At 34.5% G+C, this 20,940-nt stretch overlaps 1 protein-coding gene across 2 annotated transcripts in view; it reads right to left on the bottom strand.

The window, feature by feature from the left end:
• Window positions 1-20,940, bottom strand: part of LOC126810822 (protocadherin Fat 4) — a 40,553-nt gene that overhangs the window by 16,971 nt on the left and 2,642 nt on the right. For both annotated transcript variants that reach the window (XM_050536109.2, XM_050536110.2), the window contains exons 2-22: window positions 19,125-19,229; window positions 12,212-12,274; window positions 11,509-11,690; window positions 10,690-10,767; window positions 10,390-10,482; window positions 10,188-10,292; window positions 9,596-9,724; window positions 7,820-7,967; window positions 7,526-7,615; window positions 6,156-6,310; window positions 5,399-5,473; window positions 5,158-5,244; window positions 4,501-4,626; window positions 4,144-4,263; window positions 3,857-3,962; window positions 3,402-3,491; window positions 2,957-3,111; window positions 1,678-1,749; window positions 1,379-1,471; window positions 869-976; window positions 366-482 (exon numbers count right to left, since the gene is read on the bottom strand). In XM_050536109.2, the coding sequence (XP_050392066.1) occupies window positions 366-482; window positions 869-976; window positions 1,379-1,471; window positions 1,678-1,749; window positions 2,957-3,111; window positions 3,402-3,491; window positions 3,857-3,962; window positions 4,144-4,263; window positions 4,501-4,626; window positions 5,158-5,244; window positions 5,399-5,473; window positions 6,156-6,310; window positions 7,526-7,615; window positions 7,820-7,967; window positions 9,596-9,724; window positions 10,188-10,292; window positions 10,390-10,482; window positions 10,690-10,767; window positions 11,509-11,690; window positions 12,212-12,274; window positions 19,125-19,227 (2,295 nt within the window). In that variant the 5' untranslated portion in view covers window positions 19,228-19,229. The remainder of the gene's footprint in view (window positions 1-365; window positions 483-868; window positions 977-1,378; window positions 1,472-1,677; window positions 1,750-2,956; window positions 3,112-3,401; window positions 3,492-3,856; window positions 3,963-4,143; window positions 4,264-4,500; window positions 4,627-5,157; window positions 5,245-5,398; window positions 5,474-6,155; window positions 6,311-7,525; window positions 7,616-7,819; window positions 7,968-9,595; window positions 9,725-10,187; window positions 10,293-10,389; window positions 10,483-10,689; window positions 10,768-11,508; window positions 11,691-12,211; window positions 12,275-19,124; window positions 19,230-20,940) is intronic.

Raw genomic sequence — 20,940 nt, 5'->3', positions numbered from 1 at the left:
GGCTAGAGGAAATGAAATGAAATGGTGTTTACCGTCCTCCTTTTCTGCTCCTTCCGAGATAATGAAGATAGGCATAGAACATTCAATGTGCTTTGAGGGAACTTTTGCCCAGATAGCGGCGCTACGGCCTACTCTTATTAGAAATTTCAATTGGCAATGGTTATTTTACATGCACGCCAATATGTACACGGACCTTGGTTTTTCGTCTTATCAGAACATCTGCACCACAGAAAACGGGAAACCATGCCGGAAAATACTGAGGAACTCTCTCGGTCAACACTGGGATCGACCCCATGACCTCCAGGTTAATGAGCCACTGAGCTACTTCCGGGAAGAGGAGGGAGGTACTTGAGAAATTAACTTACTGATGCTGTAATATTTAGCAAAAATGTCTGGGTTGGTAGCGATTCAAAATCAAGTGGTCTTGTTAATATTATTTCACCAGATGCTGGATTTATATTGAAATAGCTACTTATATCACCCTAGAAACATAAGAATGTACAGTGTTTTATAAAATATAAATCTATTTTGTAAATCATTTAAATACATGTATGATTCTCGAATAACCATCCCAATGCCTCCTTCATAATACTGTCTTTTTAATTACCGTAGTTTCAAAATAGAATTTATATTTGGAACAGGAACTAGTCCCCAAGGCTACTCAACTTGTTCTTCTTTGGGAGACGCTCTTCGAAAAAAAGGCTAAGGCTCCACCACTTCAAGTACGGTCAACAAAATTAATATTGAAGTTTAATATGGAGTCACAATTGCAAGATGTCGACGGCGATGAGGTCATGATCGGTTCAATTTTCAAGGTCCATATAGTACTGTTGTACGTGTGTTAAAAAAGAGAGGTTATTATACATACTGAACTGCCATCACCAGGAGCAATAGCATATATTATATCACCATTATCACCAGAATCTTTATCTGTAGCTGACAAAGAACCATAAACAATTTCTCCAGGACTAGCACGCTGCAATGTATAATACAATACACATATAATCACATATAATCAAGCAGCCAATCACAGAAATTCGAGCTACATGTAAGTAATGTTCTGTTTAACAAACAGTCAAAGTATCACTTTCATATCTGTGTATTGTGCACTGAAAGAATACATTTACCCAGTTTTGATAGACAAATATAATATTACAAACATATCATGTACATGTATATATCAACAATTATTTATATTCATGGATAAGAAAAACAATCCTTTTACGGAAAGCCATAATTAAACCTGGCATGCAGAATATGACAATATGTGTGATAAAATCACACCCTGTCCGACGACTCACAGTGTTACAATTGAAATGTGGTGAAGTATTGATGACTGTCGCAGATTTAAAACTTCTTTACCGATAACACGACTTACCTCATTTACATTAAGTAAATATGGTGAATCCTCAAATTGTGGTGCATTATCATTAATATCACCAATATCCACACGTATTGGGAAATATAAACTCTGCAAAAAAAAAAAAACAACAAGTGTATCAACAATATCAATATCAAGTGTCCTCTTTTTAGTTATACTGAGAATATCATCTGATATAAAATAATATCATTTACACATGTTATTTATACTGAGAATATTATTTGATATAAAATAAAATAATTTACGCTTTAGATTCCATGTCTGAAGAAAAGTTCATTTAAAAACTAATAACTTACTGCTCCCGTTTCTTTACATTTAATAGTAAATTCCACCATGTTAGTGTCGTCGTTCTCAGATACACTGCTACCCTGCAAAACATACGTAATGATCATTTATTATCTTAAAGATACATTATGGGAGATTTTTATAGAGAGTTGGCCATTCTTGCTATAACAGTTTAAAAGTAGATGATGAAAGAAGAATATATTGAAAATTTCAGTCAAATTACTTTATTCTGAACATAGTTATCATCGTTGTAATATTTGCCTAGAAATGGTAGCGAAATGTGTCTTCACCTTCGCCGAACGTTTGATTGACAGGCGTTAACTCCACCTACATATCTCGATTATCAAGTAAAGTTTTCAATGGCATACGGAAACGCTCTACAGCGGCCTCGCTAAGTACACTCTATCATTTAGCCTCGATCTAACTGACGTATTTTCATCAGGTTGCCCCATATTTGATTTAATCAATTAGTGAAATCCTATTTAAATCCGAGCTGTAGCCGGGCCATCCGTGGGTCTACAGAGTTGATTTTGGGCTTGTTGTTTAAATAAAGATCTAATTTATAATTTTTATAACATCTGAAGCCTAAATTAAGACTTGCAATAATCAGATTTAGTTCTTGCATAATGTATGTTTAAAGATACCATAATAATAAAGATTTGTTAGTCATGTGATCTCTTCAAATAAGAACTAGTATCACGTGATCTAGACATAATAAACACATTCTGTACTGTACACAATATCGCCACTACTTATAGCTGACTGAAACCATAGCTGGAACCAGCAGAGTCACCAACCTAGAGGTTTACATAAAACAGTACTATAAGTATAAGCATCGCAACAGTGCATAGGCACTGCAATAGAACTATTGTCATACTAATAGTCAATTTAACTATTTCGTAGGCCATAAAGAGACTTCAATTCTAACAAATTGCATATTATCATCAGTATCGTTCGGTGTAATATTGTTCGTCGTTTGATGTTCAGATGTTAAACTTTTACAAATGGATTAATTCAAGTATCTTTTTGTTTTCTTAATGCCATTCTGGTTACTTTTAGTATTGGTACCGTATAATATATAGTGTTACTATTATTATTATTATTTCTGTGAAGGACTTCCAAGACTTCAACGTTATGTTCGACATTCTGGACTGTGTCTATGCTGCTTTTCTGTGTTTATGACGGGCAGTGTGTATTTTCTAATCACATTCCTACTCGACAAACTGTTATTCATTTCTATTAAGAATGATTTAAATCGTAACTATTAAATAATACAGTTTTCTCACATACGTCTCTATCAATGGGCTGAATCATCGTCAGATATTGCTGGCCATTTTGTGCTATGAGTTGAAAATAAGAATCGGGATTGAAACCACCATCACTAATCATAGATAACTGTACACCATCATCTAAACCTATATATTTAGTATAAATAGCACTATTATCTGAAATATAAAATGAAAAATGCACGAGTCAGTAACACAATTTAATGGCGGTGTCTTGGAGAAAGTATGGAGTGAAAAAAATTAACAAATGACAACTATGTTATCAGGACTGTTTCGTTCAATTCGGAACATTGTGTTATGTACATTCTAAAGTGTACGGCCGTTTAAATCATGGGTGGCCAACCTTTTACATACCATGTGTAAATTTGTTCCCACATTAATTCGGATGCGTTATGCAACCCATAGTCATCTCTGGTTTAGACTATCATTTTACTATAATAACACCCTACCTTCAAGTTCTGATGCAGTATTGGCTTCCGGCATGGTGATATGAATATTTCCACCAATAAATGACGGTTCATCTGTTAATTTACACCCAGCTTTAAATAAAATATCATACACTTTAAGAATAATATTATAGTAACGTGTATATGTATGGTAGAACTTCATACCAAACGTCTCTCCTTTACTAAATATGCTATTCCATTGGTACAAGCTCTCTTAAAGAAGAGGTATAGATGAGGGTTGTGGGGGGGGGGGGCGTTTCTATAACTTGTCCTAATGACGCAAAAGTACACCAAAAAGTGTTATCAGGTGATATAATTACATGTTAGATAAGATATTGATTGGCTATTCCCATAAGACACAATCGTTGACATATTTATATGACATTGTAAATCAATTTCATTTATTTTTTTCAAAAATTTATTTCCTCTTATAAATTGTGTTTCTTCTTATGTTTTACCTGTTGGTTTTAGGGTTGTTGGTGGAGCTAATGTTGTTGACCTTAGTATGGTTGCTTCTACAATCTGATAACTTGTTCTTCGTTGATTTTCGTGCTTTGGACTATCCTGTTAACGTAAAGGGCATGGCCTTTAATTAGGATTCATTATTTATTCTCATTCTGTATTGAATGGACAGTACAACTTATTACATACGTATATTTTTTATATTGACCGTTATAAATTCCCAATATCTGACCATTGGAAACCAGGTTTATTCTAGAGAAATCAGAAACTAAAATATACTTACAGAAACAGATACGTTGATAAATAGAGTTGTTGAACCGAATGATTTTAAAGTATTGTAATCAACAGGTGATGTCAGACTAATATCACCATTCTCAATCACAAAATATCTACTAGCATCTAACTGAAGAAAAAGTAAGATGAACCAACTGTTTTTATTAATGAAAAAATATATTAAGGAAATATTTGGTAGGTAGTATTCAATAAAAGATTCTGTTATTCTTCAGTTTCTTATTCAAAATGCGTTAATTTGTATTTCTATCAAATTACAAAGTGGAAGTTTTATTTTACGTTAATGTAGATTAAGTCGCTTCATACAAAGTTGTACTTTACCGCTTTTCAATGCATATATTATACGTACCACACCCCCGTTACCAGGAACAATACCAAAAGACACCAGATTATTAACACCACTATCAGCATCAGATATAATAGCATGATCATATAATTCATATACTACAACAGGTAAATCTGATTCCTTAAAATACTAAAAAATAAAACACAATATAAGTTTAAAACAACAATATCACCAGATGCATGAACTTTAAAATTAAAAGACGTATCTTTAATAATCATATCTAGTTAGAAAAGTACAAGATGCAAGCGACTTAGAAAATTATCATCCCCACTGGGGCTTCCAGACACGGGCGTATTAAGGTTGGGTGGGGTGGGGATATACTTAAATTCTTTTATTTAATTGTGCGTTGCGCCATCTCACATTTTGGGATTCCTACACGTGCCTCTGCTTTTAGAAACGTTTAACAAATATCAAAGAAAATATCATTTCGTAAATTTATAACAATTCTATTCAGTAACAGAGTTTCATTGGCGTTTAAAGGTAACAATGTGATTCAGTTCATGGTAACAAACGTCATACTGGATTAATCAGTGATAATACGTATTGTACACTGTTAGTCCACCTTGTATAAATATTTACTGACATCCCGGGAGGCAGGTATGAAAACCGTTTACACATTGAGTTTACTCACTGGCAATCTGTAGGGATTATAATACTTACATCATACAGTTCAAATTGGAAGTCAGAGCCTTCTATCACTGGTGAATTATCATTTACGTCGGAGACAAAGATATGTAGCGGGTAAATCTGAAATAAATTAACATGGTCATATCAATCATCAATATATTTATGTTCGACTTTACATTCACTTCATTCTAAAATTTTCTTGTTTTGTCACTGACATGAAATCGCTAGATGTGCATGGTTTTAAATAGCTATATTTCAAAACTGTATCACTTACCACAAATCTATTTCCATACATACAAGTGAGATTAAAATTTAATTCATGTATACCATCATCAGCATGTTGACTGTTCTGAAAGAAAACGAAAATTGGGAATGTGTATTACTCGACCAATTTAAATATCAAATAACCTTCCTTAAACATGCATTATGCAAGAGCTAAATCTGATTATTGCAAGTCTTAATTTAGGCTTCAGATGTTATAGAAATTATAAATTAGATCTTTATTTAAACAACAAGACCAAAATCAACTCTGTAGACCCACGGATGGCTCGGCTACAGCTCGGATTTAAATAGGATTTCACTAATTGATTAAATCAAATAAGGGGTAACCTGATGAAAATACGTCAGTTAGATCGAGGCTAAATGATAGAGTGTACTTAGCGAGGCCGCTGTAAAGCGTTTCCGTATGCCATTGAAAACTTTACTTGATAATCGAGATATGTAGGTGGAGTTAACGCCTGTCAATCAAACGTTCGGCGAAGGTGAAGACACATTTCGCTACCATTTCTAGGCAAATATTACAACGATGATAACTATGTTCAGAATAAAGTAATTTGACTGAATTTTTCAATATATTCTTCTTTCATCATCTACTTTTGAACTGTTATAGCAAGAATGGCCAACTCTCTATAAAAATCTCCCATAATGTATCTTTAAGGCAGAAACTTCTAATGCTGACGTATTTGATTCGAGTAGATGTACAATGTTATTTTCGGGAGTCTGTTTGGGAATCTATAACATATTCTACTCACATCTCTATCAACTACTTCTGTAAATCGAATGTAGTAACCGGCTCTTTGTCCATTAGAGAGATAATCGATCTGTACAAGGTTTGATTGTGGTTCTAATCTTAGGTTTGTTACTTTGTTCTCTATACCAATAAACGTTCTGTATTTTGATGGATGATCTGAATTTAAAAAAAAGTCATTGACATACAATATAAACAATAAAGGGTACATGACACAACCTTGTATAATATCAATTAGTTTCTGGCATAATGTATTAAGCAGCGGCACACGGGAATTTTCCTGACTGACTGCTTAACTGAAGTGACCTCTTAATAAAATCTCAGTGTTTGTTAGTGCAGATGTCAAGTAACTTTTACGCTTGGATGCATTGTGAACACCAATACTTGCATCAGTAAATTTGGCAGTCGCTGAAACTTGCTTTGAACGAAAATTCTTTGACTCAAATCTCTGATGTAAACGTGTCATTTTGTACCAACATTGATACTGCTGTCTACCATCGTGATGTATTCGATAATATTTATCCATTTTTGTAAGGAAAATCCTTGAATTAATTTTATTTCATCGCTAAATTTTTCACCGAATGTCAGGGGGTATAACTCTGTATGTAATATAGGAGGCGCTAAAACTTCTGTATAGCAACAAAGTGGCAATGGAAAATAAATACTATATGATCGTGACAAAACCCGGCTTTGTCGTTACTTATACTTTATTTAATCAGTATTAAATAATGTTTCTCGTTACGTGTGAAAACAATGATCAGCAGATCAGGGTTTGTCATTTAATAAAACAAAAGATTAATTAACAGATAATCCCGGGTTTATTGTTATTTTCACAGTTCTTTTTACTTGATCGGTGGGGTCCAGACAGTTAACTATTAATCACGAGATTAGCGGAGGTGCTACGAAGTAGGACAAGAGGGTATCATTCAACAATGGTCGTTGAAGGGGCGATGTTTTGGTAAAATTATAACTAAAACAGTGACCACTGGCCGCGTTAATTAAAAAGATAAAACAATAGAATTTCTACGGGGGGAATTTATCGTAACCGCCTACAAGGAAATGTCGCTGAATAGGAGTGGCTGCTCGTACAGATTCTACTGTATATATGAGTATTATGTTTAGTATATTTACCCTTAAGATAGAAACTTAATAGCAATCATCAATGACAATCATTATTTCATGTTTACATGGGTACAAGTTCATTCGCTTCTCAAATGTCGGTAAACTAACAAATCGAGGAATTTTGATTTCTCTTTTTCAAAGTGTAAACGCTGATTTGTCTAGATGTCAAAAGAGTTTATTGCGTTTCTATAATGACACATTGGATACATCTGTTGAAACAAATCTACGTTACCGTTACGCAGACATATTTACCATTAAGATCTGATTCCGAAATAACTTCTGGTAGTTTAACTTTTATTCTTCCATCAGCAAAATCTGCTCCTTCTACTAACTCACAGTTTCCTGAAATATGATGAAATGAATGTGAGATGTCATGGCTTGCGACGACAAAATTAAATATCAGCAACATCTTATTCATCAGAATGACTTTCTCACAACGAAATACTTTATTATTCCGTTCTTTAATGGCCATAGTAATGGATTTATAAAGATCAATTTTTGGCTATTCTTTACAATTCATATATCTTCTGTCTAGTGGTTTCCTACCAGATATAAAGACAGGTGCCACTGTTGTTGTCGTTGGTGTTCTATCCCTTGCAACTGGTATTGCCTCTTCTTTTTCTATCGGCTGTCCATCATAATTAATATTAACTTTAACAGAACTATCTGTTCTTAAACTTTTGACCCCCATGTCCTAAAATAAAAAAGTATCCATTTTGATATTTCAAATACTTTGACTATCAGCAATAGTTGAATCAAAATAAAAATTCATAACGCCTATTTGTGGAATGACATGCCAAGGATTTATACCAATGTCATCTTAGCCATGATATAGCAGTCATCAATACATACCTTCAGATAAATATTTTTGGGGATATAAATGGCTAGAAGGATCGGGTGAGCAAAATAGATACCTTTCAATATACACATATTAATAGAATATCTTTATGTAGAGTAAGTGTATCTAATCATTCATCGGAAATTAAATGGGAATAAACCCTTGCTTTTCGGGCTAATGAAGACGGACATACACCATGCAGTGTGCTGTGATTGTAAGGCACCATGTAGTGTGCTGTGTCTGTAAGGGAAATTCTGCCCTGGCAGCGGCACTATGGCCTACCTTTATTTCGATTTGCAACTTCTAGGGGATTATTAATTTGCTGCGAATGGTATACTCAGGACCTTGGTTGTTCGTCTCATCCAATAGGCTAGACGTTTTTCCATGATACTCCCTATTTCCTGCACCACTGACAAGGGGAAGGCGACTTCATCATTAACTCACCGTAGTAGGATTGAATCACCAACATGGAGAACATATAGTTATATAAGTAGGAAATATGAGCTAGCTTAAGTTAAATAGCCAAATTACAGGCAGGTATAATGATGATACATGCGACCTCACTACATGTATATTATAAACATCAAACAATACAAGTAGATACACTCTACTCTTTTATATGAAGCCGTGGGTGTGGAATACTGATTTACTGTCGATGTTAATGGAAAGACAAGGCGTGCACTGAACGTTTGCCAGCTCCGCATTTTGCTGACTACAATGTTGATATGCAATACAGAGTTAGATCTCGAAGGCTACACCTTCGCAGCAAACGTCATCATCCATTTTTAATGATTCGTGTGTACCGAATGACTGCCACGTGAGGGAGCAGAAGGCAACAAAGCTCGATTACTGATTAACGAAAATGGCTGCTAAGAAAATACCATGAAGTTAACACATGTATATTTATACCTCGTAGAAGTTCAAACTCTCTATAACGATTTACCTAACCATGATAGTACACCAGTCAGGTGTTTCATTCTACGTGTATGCCACTTCAAGACAGATTCCAAAATTAATCCTATTTTGACATTAAATAACAGGCGTGTTTTTTCACTTAGGGTGTAACATGAAAATCAGGGACATTTCTTCACTCAGAACTGAGGAGTAACCTCTGCCTAATTTTTTGCCACATTTTAGAAGTTTATAAATAGCTATATGTATCTGTCCTTATCCATTGACATTTAATTGTTTAATGTTAAAACAATTCGATTGTCTGGGATAAAAAGCACCAGTAAGAAATATCTGCAGAAATGTAACCGCCTATTTTCTTGTCTAAGTTTAGCTTACTAGTATATAGTAAGTATAGCAAATATTGTTTGTTGCACTCGGCTGACCTCGACCTATTTGTTTATGCCTTTGAAAGTCGCCATCTTGAACCAATATGCTTGGTCTCATATTCAAATCCACAGAAGGTATTATTCAACGAAAAGGGTGTATATTAAGATGTTGGTGAAGGACACATAATTTTCGAAATTAATATTTACCATTGCAAATATATTGAGAGTCATGGAGGTTATCCCTTCTCGTTTAAATGCATCAATATTGATATTTTTCTTGAGAGATAAAGCACCACTAGAGATGACAGCAAACTGGAAATATTGACTGGCATCATTCTAGAACAAAACAGATATGACATCTTTATTACATGTATACTGTTCTTTAATTAATAAGAAAACGTACGATTCTTCTATATAGACCAGAAAACCAGCATGGCATCATCGCCGTCATTTTTGAATTGTGGCAGCATATCATGCCGATCGTACTTAAATTGACGGAGCCTTAAGCTATATTCGAAGAGTGTCGCTCCAAAGAAGAACATGACCAAGAACAACAACAAGAGGAGCAGCGCTCATTTTCTGGTACAAAAAGAACGATGAACGACCAGGTAGTTAGTTAGATCTTTGAATTCTGGGCTTTTAATAATAAATGCTCATGTAACCTTCCAGAACACTAGAAACTTCCAAATGCCCTCGACGCCTAACAGAGATGGTTATCAATTCAAAACGATTTGTTTTCGTACAAACGATCATATTCCTATCAGACTTTCAGATGAATAGATAAATGAATAATATTTACCAGTTCACCGGATCCTTTTTGTATTCCATAAACAACATGGCGGTTTCTATCTATATCTTTATCTGTTGCTACCAGTCTTGTTAAGGTTGCTCCCAGAACAGTAGCCTACAATAAAGCCATAAAATATGGAATCAAAATAATCACTTGATAATTGGGTATTAATCCTTTTTTTATTTTAGCAGATTATAATAATTTTACTTACCCTATTTACTGAGATTTCGAATGGTTCATTTCTAAATGCTGGTGGATTATCATTTAAATCTTGTATTCTAATTAATAATGGATAATAATATTTCTGAAAAAGATCAATACATTTATGTTAAAATATTATTCAAGATCTCACTCGACAAGATAATAAACATGCTTGAGAAGCTTTTATGAAGAGGAAAATAGTTTTAAAATAACGACAATGTCGTTGACTTGATTACCTATTACTTATTTGTCTTGGAATAACTACTGACTCATTTATTTCATTTATATTATATCATATTACCGTACTTACATTTGTAGTATTTAGCTCTGTACAGACGATTGTATATTCTAATATATTATTATCATCGGAATACTTAGATGTTGGGCCCTGTTGAAAAAAATAAGAGATTGGCGCCTTTGATTTTAAAACTTCCTAATAAAGTAAATCAATTTTAAGAAGAAATTTCTTAAGATAATAATTCATATTTATCGGAAAGTCTTCAAAAAATCTTTATGGGAGACAAATAAATTACATTAAACCCCCATTATTTAAAAAAAATAGTCATAATAAAAGGCATTATACCGGTTCAGAAATGAGTAAAATCGCCCAATACTAACGGAATTTATGGCCATCTAAAGCTTCGATACTCCTATTGATCATTTTGCTCTTAAACTGGTCGCTGGAGGCTAAAGGATCGCTCATTTCTATATATGAAATTTTGTAACCCTTAATACAAGGAAATTATGAGAGAGAGAGAGAGAGAGAGAGAGAGAGAGTTTTAACGTCCAATCGACACAACTAGGTTTCGAGACTAACACATGGTTCCATTTTATTTCAATAATTCGCTTGTGCGTAGGGGTCTTTAGCAGTGGGAGGAAACCGGAGGACCCGGAGAAAACCCATGAGACTGGACAGGCGACCCTACTCCTTGTCACCTACATCCGGGGAATCGAACCACGCCAGTCAACTCAATGACAGACCTCATGATACAGCGCGCATGTGCTAACCATTCGGCCATCCAACACCACCAGGGAAATTATGTATTTGGACTATAGAATATATTTTGCTTTTTAATATTGATTACTTGGTTTCAGAAATTTAATGAAAATTTTAACATTAGCTGCTTACATCTCTATCTACGGGCCCCGTTCGCTGTATTAAATAACCATGATTAAAATCAGCTATTCCTATAAAAATTCTAAAATTTGAATAAAAATCTACAGTTGGGTCATCTTGCTCTACATCTAGCTTAATGGTGTCAGCAGTTCCTGCAAATCCCAGGAACCTCTTCTCGTAGTTATTAGAATCACCTGAAAAGTAATAATCAAAGCGTGTCGGTATCTATTTTTGTTTCTTATAATATATAGACATCAGTTTGTGGAGGTCCAAAAGGAAATGGGATAAGTTGTGTTAAATTGGGATAAGTTGTGTTTAAAAGGGATAAGTTGTCTTAACATGGGATAAGTTGTGTTAAAATGGGATAAGTTGTCTTAAAATCGATAAAGATGTGTTTAGTTGGAATATCTTTGTTTTAATGCAGTGTTTAAATGGGATAAGTTGTGTTTAAATAGGATAAGTTATGTTTTAAATCGAGTACCCTCTTCAATATGTGTAATTGGTATAGAAACAGTAATTACACAAACATTACCCTCTTCAACATGTTTACTTTGGTAGTACATGTAATTAGTCAGTGGAGAATGGAAATGGGATAGGTTGTATTAAAATGTAATCGGTTACATTATTTCCCTATTCAACATGTGCACATAGAAACAGTAATTTCTCAGAGGACAATACTAAATATAGGATTGGGATCTATAGTGCAATGACTTACCCTGTCGTCCCTCTGTTAATGTTACATCTATTATAAATACATTTTTCTGTAAACTACAGCCACCTGGAAAATATATAGATCATTATATTATTCAAAACACGATACCCATCCGATTTCTTCCTCTACATACGTCCACACACAGTTGGTCATTTAAGGTTTCAGTGTCAGATTTATTACAAAGTGTTAAAGCCTGATTAAATTTTATCAGCTGTCTGCTTCAGTCCTAGAAAGAATTACCCCCCCCCCCCCCCAACGAAAAAATGTTGAAAATCGAAACACCAATTTTACTTATATATTAATATATTATAATGGGTTTATTGTTCGTCGAGAGACATATATAAATTGTACTGAGTTGTAACCAATAAATTGTTCAGCTGTTTTCAATAAACGAAAACTAACGCATCAAATGGACCGCAAATCCCAAATAACTACCGATCTGTAATCGATATACCATACCCGAAGTAATCAAATCAGCACGTTATCGTTAGATAATTCAGATGTTATGGCCCTTTAAATTAAAGAACAACCAACTATAAATAATATATTAAAACGGCTTAGTTTTTAGAAATGGAATGAACTGGGGTTGAAAGTCCAACTTTTCTGCACCGAATAATGAAAACAGGAATATACATGTACACCATACGGTGAGCTTTAAAGGAAATGTCCGCCTACTCTTCATCGAATTCCATCTGTGTGTGCAATCCTATCGAATAGACACTGTTTCTGCACCACTAATAGCGGAGAAACTTTCTTTGAAAACCCAAAGGAACTAACACCGGCATGGTTATTAGTAAGACAGTGACATGAAATGAAATGAAATAAAATGGGGTTTAACGTCCTACTTTTCTGCTCCGAACGGGGCTAATGAAGACGGGCATACGCCATACAGTGTGCTATGAGGGAAATTTTACCCGGACAGTGGCACTACGGCGGCCTACTCTTATATCGAATTCCAACTGTCAAGGGATCTTTTACGTGCACGCCAATGTGTACACGGGATCTTGTTTTTTTTAGACCGTCCGAATGACTATAGACAGTTGTCCTTGTCAGGCCTTCCCACCAACTTAGCCACCGTGGCCCCCGAGACAGTGACATGTTCAATGAGCAATAGTGACTCTATTTGAAAATTAATCAGTTGGGTTAGATCAAATCAAATAAAAAGATCTACTGAAAGTGATCAAAAGAAATACTATACCACTATTAATCTACAGAATTATTAAAATCGAATAGAATTACTTATCTAATCATATAACATAAAACGGATCTAATCAATTATTATCAATAATTTTGATACATGTTCTTAAATTAAAAATGGTGTTATCCTAAATTAACCGTAATCAAAACAAAATCAAAGGATGATATAGTATTACATATAATTGATTACATATTCAATCATTCAAGATAAAACAGTTTACTGTATCCAGACATCTGTTTATGATTTGTTTGAATTATATACTGTACTTAAGATGCTAGAGGTTAACCAATGGTTAAATAAAATATCACATGTTTACTCATCTCATTCATCAACGATAAAACGGAAACGCCAAATATATATACACCGCTGTCAATATAGCTAGTTTAATTGCTGAAAGATTTTTTGATATAAGTGAAAACGTATTAATAGTTTAAATACATCCTGGAATAAACATTTTGTTGTGTCCATATGGTGTACAAAACTTAGCTACAGACCATTTACACCAGAAATGTCGATTTGAATATTTTTTATAATATGAAGTCAGTTCTAACATAAATTTGAAATTGATCGCAACTAAAGTAGAGTACCTTTACTGCTATTTTTTGTTCATCGGAATTCTCCGGCGTGGTTCTCTCTTGTCAGTGATGTAGAACAGAGTTCCCGGCAAAGGACAACGTATAAAATAGTCGTTCGGATGGGATGAAAAAACCGAGGGACCGCGTACAAATTGGCATGTATGTAAAAGGTACCTTGGCAGTTGGAATTCGATATAAGAGTAGGCCGTAGCGCTACTGCCCGGGCAAAATTTCCCCCAATTTACATGCTCGTCTTCATTATCCCAGTCGGAGCAGAACAGAAGCACACTAAACCATTCCAGTTCATTTAATTCAATTTTGCTACTACCTGGTTATAACGAGAAAGAAGAAACATTTGACTAAACTGGGCTATACTCTTTAATATCAACGGTAGTTGTTCGCTATCCTGACCCCAAAAGCATGTTTATTCCCATATCGAACACAAAGAAGAAATACCCGGTTACTGTAACCATATTCAGTTATGGTTGTCTGCTTTTCCGCTGGATGGCGCACCGCTTTAAAAATGCATATCTCATTGGGCTTATATTAAGGATACATTATTTAAGAGCTAAATTTGCCTGTTGCAGACCTTTCTTTAGGCCTTTAATGTTATATAAATTAGACATTTATTAAGATGACAAGACCATAATCATTTCGCGATGCCATCGGATACTCAAGATTTTAATCAGATTAGAAGAGTTCGGCTATTTAATGATTTAAATTAAATATGGGGAAGCAAGGCTAAGCCTCGAATATACCAGCACCGTGGTTACGATAAATCACAATCAATACACACATCTTGTCAAAACTACAAACAGTGATAACTTGGCTCAGAATGAAGTAATTTGAATGAAATTTTCAATATATTCATTTTGGATTACCTAATTTTGAACTATTATAGCAATAATGACCAGATCTTTATCTAAATCTTACATAATGTATCTTTAATGGATTGTAGACAAATTTCAAATCCCAGGTATCCTATTCGTTCGAAGCCATTGTAGTTCTACAATGCATACGCGTTCTATGAACTGGATTTGAACGTCTGGTCATTTTGAGACTAACATGCAGTTATGTTTATTAGCACAACCGTAAGGCTGCACTACTCTTTGTTTCACGGTAAACGATGAATATATTATATAATAAAGCATAAAGTCCATAACAAGAACGCCTAAACTGATTGGACTTCCTAGAAAAAGTAGTCAAAATAACAATATTCAAAAGCAGTATCAGGTCGGCATGCAAGTTACCCTTCGCCACTCCCACTTATTATAGCAAAGCGACGTGATAATCTGTGACTCTGGGACATGTATACACGGAAATACACGAAAGAGTTATGTAGTTTTCGGCTGACGATAGATGTATAGGTAGATATGTATTTAAATCGATTTGCAAAAGTGAAAAGATACTGACATGATGAGTAATTAGTAAGAAGTACACAATATGTTTTTATAGATCATTTTACATCACGATAGTCTGATAGTAGATAATAAGCTTGACACCATGCCAAAATTACAAACTCTTTTCATCGTATCTATTGTATGACATATGAGATGAAAGGTGTACTACAAAAATACTAAGTATTTTCCATTATTTTGGCTTCTTTCCTGAAAACATCCATATTGGATTAAATCTACCCCGAAATTATTCTTTTATTTACTTGACGACCTTTTCATTGACTCGTAACATAGGTATTTGGTCAATGACATTTTGACCTTTGCCATTATCAGTATCGACATTAACAGGTAAGTAAACAGCTAATATTAGTATATATTCCTGAACGGTTATTATTTTTTTTTGCTTTACAACAAGGGATAATCTTGTTATCGCCATGATATATTGGTTAAACAGGCTTTATGACTATGGTCTTTCAGCGAAATTATTTTCATACATTATGATATATACAGTGTCACAGTGACCCGTACATATTAAAACGATTACCATCATTGCAATATAAACAAAACATGAACACATACGTCGAAATACAGAAAATAATCATGGTTATTAAAGAATATTATTAAAACCATTCTAATGAAATGCATAGAACAGATTAGTTACCATGCTGTTTATTATGTTTATTCGTTAGAAAGACGTTGGTAAGTAAGAAGCTAATACCGTATAATACAGTACCGTATAATACAGTAACTAACCAGTACTGTTTAATAAAGTAACTAGCCAATCCCGTATAATACAGTAAATAGCTAATACATAATGATACAGTAACTGGCTAAGTAGATAATACCGTGTAATACAGTAAGTAGATAATACCATGTAATACAGTAACTAGTTAATACTGTGTAATACAATAACTAGCTAATACCGTATAATATGGTAATTAGCTAATACCTTATAATACAGGAACTAGCTAGTACTGTATAATACAGCAGTACCTAGCTAATACTATTTAATACTGTATAATAACTAATTGATGGCGTATAATACAGTACATAGATGATGTCACTTGAGATACTGTATAATACATAGTTAAGATACGCAACTATGTACTAGAGTTAAACTATTTAGATACAGATGCCGTGTAGTCAATATAACTATCTGAAACCATATAATACAGTATTAATTAATACTGCAGTGCATACTTAAGCCTGGCGCACACTACGCGACGACATAGGCGATTTCGGTCGCCGACGATAAAAATCAAAAACTCGCCTAGTGTGCGCACATGATCGCAAGCGATATTTCGTCGCCGTTATCAGACTTGTTTGATATGATCGCCCAAGTCGTCGCTTCATCGGCATCAAATCATGTAATGTGCTCACCTCGGCGACAAGTTAAGCGACAACGAAGAAAATAAATTCACCTATTAAACCAATCATTTTTGGTTATTCTTCTCATGTGACATAACCACACACGAGATATTTCAGAATTTTTTTCTGTTGCATGTATAAGTGACTAGGGTAATCTAATTTAGCCCTAAGTAACTAACTGAAATTAAGTTTGGAATTCTGGCATAAGCTGTCGAATACATGTAGGCAGAGTGGATTGTTCCGTCTATATAGCAATGTACTCAATAATGATATAGTCCCAGGATTCATAGATGGTAATTAGAATGGGCGTTTTTTCTCTCCAGTACCTGTAGCGAGAAAACGGAAAGTGATCGTCAATCGCTCACCTGAGCTTATTGGTTGTCTCATCTTGGTTGTTTGTTTGGTAATGAGAGGATTGATTATATTTAGAATTCTCTGGAATATTTTTGGACTCATCCTCACGTAGCTTGTTTTCTATACATGCAAGAGTCGCCCAATTTGAGTTAGTTACTTAGAATACAATAAACGCACTGCACTCGACGGGCGTTGTACTAAGACGGCTACGCCACCGCCTGATCATCATGTACAAAACAATATTAATTGAAGTATTCAACGCGATGACGATTAAAATGAATTTACAGGTGTCACATGACGATGCACATGACAGAGTGTTTTTTTCCGTGATCGCCAAAGTCGCCGTGTAGTATGCTCTATCCACTTGTATTGAGCGATATTTGTCGCCAGACTCGTCGCTTAAGTTGTCGCATAGTGTGCGCCAGGCTTTAACACTTATAATACAATAAACATCGGACACTTGATCGATACCGGAAACCTGATGTCTGATCGATAATTTATATTATAAATCAATTTGATTAAAACACAGGTCCTATTTCGTTTCGTTTTTTATAGTTCAAAATTTCGTTTTACCTGTCTTCACACTAGGACCTGGAAGAGTTGTTATACAACAGGCGTTCTAGTTGATGTGAGGAATTAGCCAATGAAACGGTCTATTAGGACGAGATCTTGACGTGCTCTGCACGGAACTGCGGGTGAATCCCTAGAAACGTCAACGCTGATTGATTAATCAATGTCTAACGTCATAGGGTCAAAAGACGCTCGTATGACCCCTGACGCGACATCTCAGTACAACTTGTCAGATCTTAATTTAGTGTAAGCCATCGAAAGTATAAAAAAACGAAACGAAATATAGATCTGTATTTTAATCAAATTCTATTATAATACAGCCAACCTTATCGATACTTTATAGTATAATACAGTAAATACCTGTCCTGTCTTTTATATTGCAATACAGTAAATAATAATTGTCCCTTTATATTATAATAAATATTGATACATTTAATTCCATTCGACAAATGATGAAGTAAACTACTTTATATGAGTACATATTACATACATAATTAACAAGCGGTTGCCATGCAAGACACGCCCACATTTTGCAAGAGATAAACATAGAACGAGCTAAAAAAAAATAATGTGATTTTATGTACAATCAGAGGGCATAATCCAGGAAGATATGATCCGATATGCGCGAATATCGCAAGGGACAGGGATTTTTGGGTTATGAACATACGTTTCAAGTTTCATCAAAATCGGATAATAATTGTGGCCTCTAGAAGGTCCACAACCTTCGTATGACATACTTTTACACAATTTGCGTACAAAGAGCGGCCATTTTGTTGGGCAGTTTCATTTCAATTTTCCCGAAATTCGAATTCAATCTTCATTATAGTGGAATGGTTATATATTTAAACGTTTTTTAAAATCAGAAAAAAAATTGTGACCTCTAGGGAATCCGCAAGCTAAAAATGCGATTTCTTCGAACAATCAGGAGCCATAATCCAGGATGTTACGTTCGGATATGCGCGATTATCAACAAGAACCAAGATCTTAGTGTGTAACGGTGATATATTCACACGTTTTTTTTTTAAATCGGTAAAAAATTGTGACCTCCAAATTTTATACAATCAACGGCCATAATTCAGGAAGTTACGATCCGATGTACGCAAATATCGAAAGAAACCAAGATCTTTGGGTTGTAAACATGCATGTCAAGTTTCATCAAAATCGGATCAAAATTGTGCCCTGTAGAGTGTCCACAAACAATTGTGGACGGACGTCCGGACGGACAGAGGCGACGACAGTATACCTCCACATGCAAATTTGGGCGTATAAAAATAAGGATGCGTTATATTGACGTGTAATTATTAACACGGTAAAGACTGTTGGCCAATACGAGAGTATAGTGTTTTTATAATTGTTTCTTACTAGAAGTATATATCTGAACCTGATGACAGCTGCAACAGTAATTAGTATGAGTGAAGGTAATATAAGACATAGATAAAAATAAATCCACCTACTCTGACTCGCCACTCGGCATACTAGAAAACTGGCAACAACTAAGCATATTCCAAGCTGTTCACGATAAGCACAGACCATTTTCTGCTTCAGCGAACCCAACATACCTAAAATACATAGGATAAAGAATTCCTGAATTAATAACCTTCTAATGTTCGTTTCATTTCATTTTCTTTTAATATAGATTTGTGTATAATTATGTCGCTCGGTTTACGGATGGCATTCGGAAGTTTGTATGAAAACGGTATGCTTATTTCTCGTGTGCCTTTAATAATGTGATTGTATCTATTATATGCTTGTTTTCCTCGGTTTGCCAACAATGGCGTCCGAATTTTTGTATAGATATGACAATTGTATACTCTTCCCCGAGTGTTTTCCTCGTGTTGCTGTAAAAATGTAATTCTATCTATTTATTGGTATGTCTCTGAATAATTAAAATAAAATAAACAGTTGCTGTTATTGGTCGTGGGGAATAAACCTTTCAGACAGTACTATGCAAAAGATAACACAATTTCTTATCCCCAAGAAGTGATATAAAGTCTTCTAGAAGAGTCATGACTTGTCCTGTTAACAACACATGAGGCTGCCGGTAATTAGTAGGATCGATTCGATGGACTTCCATTCAGAAGAAGATGTATTGCAGGCTGCTTAAGATGGCAATCATGGGCACTAGCTAATTTCGTGGAATTCAAACGTGAGAATGTCCCAAATAAATAAGCGGTGCACTAGATGTTTCCGAACGATTTAGCATAACCCATCAATACTTGTATGATTATTTGTTAGCCATGAACTTGGGAATTAAATGAAAAGTTGTCTAGAAAGAGTACCCATATCCTGTAGCTCGATTTACAGGTAACGTGGACTGAGATATTTAGATTTAACATTATATCAATTACAGGATTCCAAGACACAATTCCTGCAGTTTCTGTATAAAACGTTTTTCAATAGTGAAATATTTTGGCCATGATAATACCATAACAACATAAAGGTATTTTACAATCCGACATTCTGTTGTTTATTGTTGAAAGTGTCAATCAACTATACGAGAATATATTGGCACTAACGCCAAGAAATAACACACCATTGTTCTATAAAGATAAAAGTTTATGCCAATTGCTAAATTCTATAAATCAAGTAAATCTTTTGATGTCCGGATTATTTTGCAATAGTCTTTACTCAGTTGTAGGTGTACCTTTTCGTTGATCTGAGATGTAATACATTCTTTGACTGATTATTCATCTTATGACTCCACCCATGAATATATATTCCATTTTCAAGTATGGTAGATTGAGTGTGTCATTTTTATTAGTATGGTAATAAGTTACACAAATTATGTGTTAACGGTAAAACATTATTAATGTTATTAAACAGGGATAGATAATTAGAAAATCGCCGCTCACCCGTTAGTACTATCAGACTTTAAGTGGAACAGAGTTGTGATTTATTCATAACGTTTCGACACTTTGAATCCAGCAGATACACAGATGTATCGATTTGTCCAGCCTCTGCTCTTCGGCTCTTCGTGGGAATGTACCCCCCCCCCCCTCGTCTTGAGCATTTTAGCGCATTTTATGACGCTTATAACTGCAATGTGCTATTTTACCGACACGATGCCATTATTGTATAATTGGATGCCATAGACGCAATGTGGTAAACAATCGCTTTATTGATAACAATCCAGAAGCTGAAAATAACGAGGCTGGGTTACGTCGAATATAAAGAATGCCTTAAAAATAAAGATTAGACGCGTATTTATAGAAAAAAAACCCAAGTTGTAACACCCTATTACTAAATATACTGAAGGCTGTAATTATATTT

This window comes from Patella vulgata, chromosome 2 (genome assembly GCF_932274485.2).
Source record: "Patella vulgata chromosome 2, xgPatVulg1.2, whole genome shotgun sequence".
Lineage (NCBI taxonomy): Eukaryota > Metazoa > Mollusca > Gastropoda > Patellidae > Patella > Patella vulgata.
This window is presented reverse-complemented; position numbering and strand designations above follow the sequence as displayed.